We start from the raw sequence: 8,318 nt of genomic DNA on the forward strand, positions 1-8,318 counted from the left end.
TCATTCATGCCCCAAATTAACTTTCATTCCCTTTCTCCCATGAATGCATCTACAATAATCAGGGAAACAGACATTCTAGGTTTCTGTCCCAGCAGGGAAACTAGCCTTGTGGCTTTGGGTGAATTTTTGAATTTCTTTGAGAATCAGTTTACTCATCTATGGGACAGAAATGTTCATTATGGGTGTGAATGAATACAGATGGCAAAGTTGGAATAAAATCACGTTGCTGCAAATCATAAAGAACAAAAGAGGTAAAAAAAAGGAGCACCTTTTTAAAAATTAGATGGCAAGATGGATGCCTAGCAGCGTGGATAGATGGATAGGTGTGTGAGAAGGCGAGTGAAATGAAAGTGATGGGAGATCCAGGGTGGGAAGCATATGAGTGTTGGTGTAAAATTCTTTCAAGCTTTCCCTGTGCTCAAGAATTTTCATAATGAGATGTTAGCAACAAAAGCACCCTCTGTCTCACTCTTCCTTTCCCTCATGGCCCAGGGGATCTCAGAATGGCTTTGCCTTGGCCGGGGAGATCTGGTCTGTCCTTAGGAACAAGGTTTGGGGTTCGGGACAGTAAGTAGCGTCGAATCCTCTCCTAATTGCCTCATCTCAGGAAAGACCAAGATCCCCGATAAACATTGTTACCGCGGCTTCCAGAGGCCCGGCATCTGTCCGAGGCAGCTCATTTCCTTGTAGGGGCCCTGTGAATGTCGGCTGGGTGACCCCAGCCTGAATTCCCAGATTCAAGGACTTCTGAGGCTCTGGAGAGTCCTCTGAAAATTCCGGACTAAGTCAGATGGGTTCAGGACCCAGATTACTCCAGGAATCTGGGCGGAAACATAAGTAAAAAATGTTAGAGAGAGAGAGAGAGAGAGAGAGAGAGAGAGAGAGGAAAGGCCCAGGTACAGCCTGGACTGATGGAAAAAGGCCGAGGCGTGCTCTGAATACCCAGAGGGTACAGAATTATGCAGACACAGAGAAGAGACTCCCAGACTGGTGTAGATCAGGTGTGTGTGGGGAGGGTTCTCTATCCATCATCATCCAAGCACTTGGACCTTGTGGAGAGGCAGCTAGGAAGGACGCAGAGCTAGGGACCTTGGACGAGCTAGGCTAGGTCGCTTCAGGTGAATTCTGGGGGGTAGTCAGAAGGGAGAAAGTTGGTTGGTTTTGATGCTGGCTTGAAGTTGCCTTGCAGAGAGCTCTTCTCATCTGGAAGATGCTGGCGATTGCTACGTCATGGAGAAATCACCTCGTTCAATCCTCAAAATTACCTGGTGACTAGCCACCCCCCCCCCCCACCTTTTTGTTCACAGATGAGGAGCTAAAATTTCAAGCGTTTAAACTATTTGCTTGAGACGACAGGGTCGGTCAGCTCTCTCTTCACATCAAAGATCAGCAAAGGTCCCCAGACTGTCAGCAAGGGGAGCGGGAGGCGGTTCGTGGCGGTCAAACCCTGTTACCTGGTGAAGCAAACAATGCTACATAACAGGTATCAGCCACCTTATTTCGAACTACTTATTTTGAATTATTATTGTGGCAAATCGTCAAATGGCATTCAACGGTCGTGATAACTGAATTTGGCTTCTCCGTCTTTACTAGTTTCCAAATAAGCCACTTAGTGATTGTAACAATCAGCTTCTACCAACTAGGTACCGAGCACTGACATGTATCCTTTTTAATCTATTGAGAGAGTCTTGCATGATCCAATTTACGAATCACATTCTCTACTGAAGACGCAGAGACTCACACAGCTAGGAAGTAACGGAACAAGGATTTAATTTCAAATGTTTCCGACTGGCCCAAGGTAAGCCACTTTGGCATGAAGGTTATTCTGAGCTGAAGGCGATCGAGACCGTGTGGGCTCAAGAGAAACTTTGCCCCCCGCTTCACTACATAGAAGACTCTAAGTTGGGGTCTTTCCCAGGATAAGGGTTGTGAGCAGAGATAAATCTGATCTGCGTGACCCATCTGTATGGCACGGCGAACATCTAATTACCAAACATCTGTTCTCTTTGTCGCCCTGTGAACTACTTGCCTCCCCTCGGAAGTCCCAGACCCCTGCCCCCTTCTCCTTAGTTTGGGATGACATACAGACCTCATTTCGCCTGTCTTTGAAATCCCGTGTCTGTGTGGATTCCCCATACATACACTATTAAGTTGTATTTTCTCCTGTTAATCTGTCTCATGTCAATTGGGTTCTTAGTCCAGCTGGAAGGACCTTGAAGGGGACAGGAATCCTTACCCTCCAAACAGGGGACAGGACGTTCTGCTCCCTGACGTACTAAAACGGAAGGACTTTTCACCCTACTGTCTCCTAAGTTCCTGAAACCACTCCTTGGATCCACAAGAGCATCAAGGTAACTCCCTGCTAGACCAAAACAGGGAAGTTTGAGGTTATCCCGTCTGGTGGAGCTAGACAGAGGGAGAGGTGCCTCTCTGCCTGGAAATTGACTTGTTGGTCACCTGAGGCTTGGGTGACATCGCACTGGCTAATTTCGGGTTTATCCAACACAACCAAGAAGCACCCCAAAAGTTGGGTGTGGATATAAAGAGCCGTGATGCTTCCGATGTTTTCACGGTGAGCAATGATGAAAATGGAAAATGAGGACAGTTCAGACTTGACCTCAGCCCTGGAGTCTAGGCCCCTCTCCTCCATACATGCATCTGGGAGTTCTTCTAGAACTCCCCTCACTGCCTACGCCTCCTAATCCCACTACTTTCCGGGTCCCTATGCTACTGTACCGTGCTCCAAGGCCCTGGGGAAAATGGGATTACCAGGGGACAGTAGATGCCACCACACCGGGTGGCTGAGACATTCCCTGGGGTAGTGGGTCAGCTCTGCCTGCCGGCCATGCTGCTGAGAGACGTTTCCCAGAAACCTGCAGGACTTGGGCCTTGATGGGGAGGTAGGATGTGAGGAGAAAAGGACACTCAGAGAGCAGCCACCAGGCCCAGTGCCACCAGACCATCTCCGGATCCCCAGGGAAGCCTGAAGTTTGGGATAGAAGGTAAGCATGACAGAACGTAGAAAGAAGTTCCAGGAGTTCTATGTGCCCCTAAGAAAGGGGGGTGGCTAGTCATCAGGGGAAACTTCCGTATCTCTCTGTGCATTCTATCCACACTGTGTGGGGAGCAAACTCACCACTCAGCATTTCTCAGCAGGAAAACGTGAGGGTGAGAGGAACACAGTCTGAGCCCAGACTTGAGACTGGGGCTAGGATGCCGTCTGCTCGTGGTGAGTGACTGTGCATGCACTCACACACGGAGACACAGCTGGGAATAAGGTGGAACCCGCAGAATGACCACGAAGAGAAGAGTTTCCTGAGTTTGCCAGCAAAGAATGTGACCGGCCCCAGAGGGACACCACGAGCAAGCGGTGGTGGCCGCAATGTGGACTTACCCACGAGCAGGAAGAGGAGATGTGTCCACAGTAAGGGAGAGAATACGTGCGGCTGACTCTTCTGTGGTTTCCTGGAGAAGGACCGTAGCACCCAGTCATCCGGGTGTTTCTTTGGACCCGCCATGATGATCTTCTCTCAGACCTCAGGCTGAAAGAGGAAGTGCTTACCACAGCTTCCCTGCTTGTGCACGCGCGCGCGCACGTGTGTGTGTGTGTGTGTGTGCGTGTGTGTGTGTCCCAGGGAGGGTTGTTTATATCTGGTACCACAGACTCCTCCCACATGCTCAGGCTGGGGTAGGGGGTCCCACGTCTTTTCAGGGCCTTCATGGGATTTGCACATCCATGGGGGGGGGAATCACCTTCTTCAGCATCAGGAAACTTGGGTTCTAAACTCGGCCCTGAAGGTGGCCCCTCAATATCTCCACCTCCTGGTATTCATGCCCGTGTGTAATCACCTCTTTTTTTTTTTTTTTTAAGATTTTAAGTCATCTCTACACCCGCTGTGGGGCTCGACTCATAACCACGAGATCAAGGGTCGCATGTTCTGACTGAGCCAGCCAGGTGCCCTGTAATCACGTCTTCTTGAGTGTGGGCTGGATGGAGTGGCTTACTGCTCGTGAGCAGTAATAAGCTGTCATTTCTGAGATGAGGTTCTGGAAGGTTGCGTTTTCATCTCGGTCTCTTTCTCTCCCTCTGTCTCCCTCTCTCTTTCCTACTCCCCGCTCTTTTTGGGGAGCCGGGTACTATGCTGTGAGCGAAAGACTTCGAGACAAGGAGCCAGGGAGACCACCGGCCAAAACCCGACGAGGAAGTGATGTCTTTGCGAACAGATCATGGGGACTCGAGGCTGCCGAGAGCTACAGGGGTGAGGCGGGTGGTACTGGCCCCGGGAGGACACCTTGACCAGTGAGGGATCCCACCAGCTAAGCCGTGCCCGGATTACCGATCCACAGAAATGGTGAGATACAAGATGCTTATTTTCAGCTGCTGAGTTCTGCAGTTTGTTGCACAACAGTCGATAACAAATATGGTCCGATGAATTCACGGTGTTGCTTAAGCCAGTTTGCATTGGCTTCGAGTCACGTACCACGGAGAGACTTTTAATTTTTTTAAGTTCATCGATTGGGAGGGAGGGGCGGGGGGAGAGACTGGAGGGAAACTGGAGACAGAAGAGAATCCAGAGACAGAAAGAGCGGGTGGGGGAGGGGCAGAGAGAGAACGAGAGAATCCCCAGCAGGCTCTGCGCTGACAGCTGCTACAAGGCCGTAGCATGAGAGGACCTGGAAAGAAAACTTCAGGGAGCGGGCACGGGTCGTTTCCGGTGACATCCAGTGAGTACCTGTCAGGTGTGAGACCCTCTCGTCAGACTTGACATGCACGGATCCGTTTAGCCCTCACAACCGCTTTATGAGACAGGTATTTTTTGTCACCCCCATTTTATAGATGAGGAGACTGAGGTACAACGAGGGTAAGTAGCTTACTTTGAGTTTTATAGTTAAGAGCTTGAACCCAGGAAGTCTGGGAGGAAGGGGGGAGACAGGGGACGAGTCGGATGGCAGGCATCTCCTATCAGAGGGCGTCTTCAGAGTTGCGTGCAGCACAAGCCTGAGGGTCAGGACCTCCTTAATTCTGTGCAGCAGGCACCTCTCTTGCCTCACTCTAGTCCTGGCCCTGTGGCTACAGCATGATTGTCCAGAGAGAACTGCAGGGCATGTGGCCAGATGTTTCCGCAAGAAGCCCAGATAAAGGGTCTTATAACCCAGGTGTCATGGACTCAATGTTTGTCCCCCCCGCCCCCCCCCAAAAATTTATATGTTGAAGTCTTATCTCCAACGAAATAATATTAGGAGGCAGGACCTTTGGGAGGTGATTAGGTCATGAGGGTAGAACCCTAGTGAACAGAATTAGTGTCCTTGTGGAAGTGGTCCCAGAGCTCGCCCTCACCCCTCCCTCCATGCGATGTGGCAATGGGAGAGATGGCCGTGTCTGAAGCAGGAAGTGGGTCCTCACCAGATACCGAATCTGCTGATGCCTTGGTCCCTCAACTTCCCAGCCTCTGGGAACCGCCGGAAGAAAAGTTCAGCTGTTTATAAGCCACACAGTCTATGGTGTTATTGTTAGAGCTGCCTGAATGGAGCAGGACATCAGACTAAAGGCAAAGAGCATCCAACGGGTATTTTTAAGCAGGCGTGCAGGGTTATTCCAAGACCTTTTGGAAACTTGCTCCAGCAGCGGGGGGAGGGCATGGAAGGGAGGGGACTGCAGCGAAAGCACAGGGAGGGGGCTATTAAGGAGCCTGGGTAAGAGCAAGAGGGCAGCCAGTCTGAGTGGGAGGAGAGGGCAAAGGTGGGAGAGGGTTCCAAGATACCGATAATAATAAGACTCGTCACTAACCTGTATTGAATAACAACGACGAGTGACGCTTCGTGCTTTGCATATATTTTCTTTTGCTCCTCAAATCAACCCTATTTGGTTGTGCTGTCAGCCCAGAGCCTGACTTGGGGGCTCGATCCCATGAACTGTGAGATCATGACATGAGCCGAAATCAAGAGTAGGACACTTAACCACTGAGGCACCCAGGTGCCCTTAGTTGGTACTCTTATTGAGAGTACTCTTATTGAGTTGAAAAAACTGAGGTTTAGCAAGGGAAATGTCACTGGAAAAACCTTCTTTGTAGTGTGGACACAGGTGGACACGGTCTTGTGACGCGTAGAATCCAACTGAAGTATTAGCATTTAAGAACCGTAAAACCTAAAAGAACGTGAATTTTGATATAATGCAGTTGGCAAAGGTCCTGTACTCGCTCAGTCCCTATCTGCACAGAGGGAAGGCGAATCTTCTCACTGAGCTGCGGACACAAAGGCACCTCGTGTTGGGAATCAGGGAAGAGGCAGGTTGGCTTTGGTATCTCCAGTTTCTCAGTGTCCTTGGGCCAGGCCAGCCAATGTGGACAAACGACTGGAACATTTCTGGAATCCCTGCTACTGTCCCAAGAGTCCAGCTGGCCATGGGTGCCGGAATTGCCCATCTCCTGGGCATTGCTCCCAGAGAGCATCAAACCCCAGCGTGGGCTGCAATTCGGATCCTGTAGCCACTGTCCCACGTTCTGCTGCACAGGCTCACTGCCAGCCCCCAACCAGCCCTTCATTAACTTTGCAACGAAGGTGACCCTGCATTTTACACGATTACATTTTTTGACTTCACTTTGGATATGATATGGGGTTTTAACACGTTTCTACTCCTGCAAATTCGAAGAATATGAAAAGAATACAGAATTTCAATAAGGTTAAAACTCTTTACACCCAAACAGAAAGACACTTAAAGGTCTTAAGAGCGAAAAGCAACGCAACATCAAAGCAAATGCTAGGGTTACAGTAAAGGGAAGACTTAGGCGATATCGCTGTGCAAGTCGAATCTAGGGACATGGGCTATGAGACCAGCCTGTTAGAGGACGTCGACAAAGCAGGTGAAGGGACCTGGGTAGGGACGAGCAGTTAACGTCTCAGTGATGTTTCTGGTCCCTAAGCAACCTTAGCTGGTGGAGAAGGTGCCCTAGAAAACAGCTGGAATTGAGATGACATAACTGGGTCCTTGGTGGCTACGTTTTCAATCCTGGAGAGAGAAGGAAGTCAGAGTAGGCGTGCTCAAGGTATCAGTATTTTTTGCTCACATATATGTATTATTTGAGACATCTAGCCTTTTAAAGTAATGGGTAACTCTGTGGTTCTGATCTGAACTATGTAACTGAGTAATTGATTTACCTTTGCGATTTTGTTTTTTTTTAATTAATTAATTTTTATTGAAGTAGGGTCGACACACAATGTTACATGAGTTTCAGGCGTACGATATGGTGACTCGACAAGTCTCCACAGCATGCTGTGCTCACCACACGTGTGGCTGACATCTGTCACCACTTAGCGGTGTTACAGTTGAACCCAAGTTTATATGAAGTATAATGCCTTAAACTTGTGAGCAAGTTTACAAGTCAAAACCACACTGAGATACCACCTCGCGCAGGTCAGAGTGGCTAAAATTAACACTCGGGAAACTACAGATGTTGGCGAGGATGCGGAGAAATGGGAACCCTCTTGCGCTGTTGGTGGGAATGCAAACGGGTGCAGCCGCTCTGCAAACTGGTGGAGGTTCCTCGAAAAATTAAAAATAGAACTCCCCTACGACCCAGGAATAACACTACTAGGAATTTATCCAAAGGATACAGGAGTGCTGATGCATAGGGGCACGTGTGCCCCGATGTTTATAGCAGCACTATCAACAATAGCCAAATTATGGAAAGAGCCTAAATGTCCATCAACTGATGAATGGATAAAGAGGATCTGGTTTATATACACAATGGAACACTACTTGGCAGTGAGAAAGAATGAAATCATGCCATTTGCAACAACACGGATGGAACTGGAAGGTATTATTTTTTAATTTTTTTTTTAACGTTTATTCATTTTTGAGAGACAGAGAGAGACGGTGTGAGCGGAGTTGAAGCAGAGGGAGAGGGGGACACAGAATCCAAAGTAGGCTCCAGGCTCCGAGCTGTCAGCGCAGAGCCTGACATGGGGCTCGAACTCATGGACCAGACCTCGAGATCATGACCTGAGCCAAAGTCAGACGTTCAACCGACTGAGCCACCCAGGTGCCCCGGAACTGGAGGGTATTATGCTGAGTGAAATAAGTCAGTCAGAGAAGGACAGATATCATGTTTTCACTCATATGTGGAACTTGAGAAACTTCACAGAAGACCATGGGGGGAGGAAAGGGGAAAAAATAGTTATAAACAGAGAGGGAGGGAGGCAAATGATAAGAGACTCTTAAATACAGAGAAAAAACTGAGGGTCGATGGGGCGGGGCGGGGGGGGAGAGGGGAAAATGGGTGATGGGCATTGAGGAGGGCACTTGTTGGGATGAGCACTGG

The 8,318-nt window shown here is 49.2% G+C and overlaps 1 protein-coding gene across 9 annotated transcripts in view; it reads right to left on the reverse strand.

Moving 5' to 3' along the window:
• Nucleotides 1-3,669, reverse strand: part of LY9 (lymphocyte antigen 9) — a 28,421-nt gene extending 24,752 nt beyond the window's left edge. For 2 of the 9 annotated variants that reach the window (XM_042925052.1, XM_042925053.1), the window contains exon 1: nt 3,395-3,664. In XM_042925052.1, the coding sequence (XP_042780986.1) occupies nt 3,395-3,518 (124 nt within the window). In that variant the 5' untranslated portion in view covers nt 3,519-3,664. Of the gene's footprint in view, nt 1-3,394 lie in introns of all 9 variants that reach the window. The other 7 variants (XR_006198778.1, XM_042925051.1, XM_042925050.1 and 4 more) reach the window with 7 other exon arrangements.
• Between the last annotated feature and the right edge of the window lie 4,649 nt (nt 3,670-8,318).

Source organism: Panthera leo, chromosome F3 (assembly GCF_018350215.1).
Source record: "Panthera leo isolate Ple1 chromosome F3, P.leo_Ple1_pat1.1, whole genome shotgun sequence".
Taxonomy (NCBI): Eukaryota; Metazoa; Chordata; class Mammalia; order Carnivora; family Felidae; genus Panthera; species Panthera leo.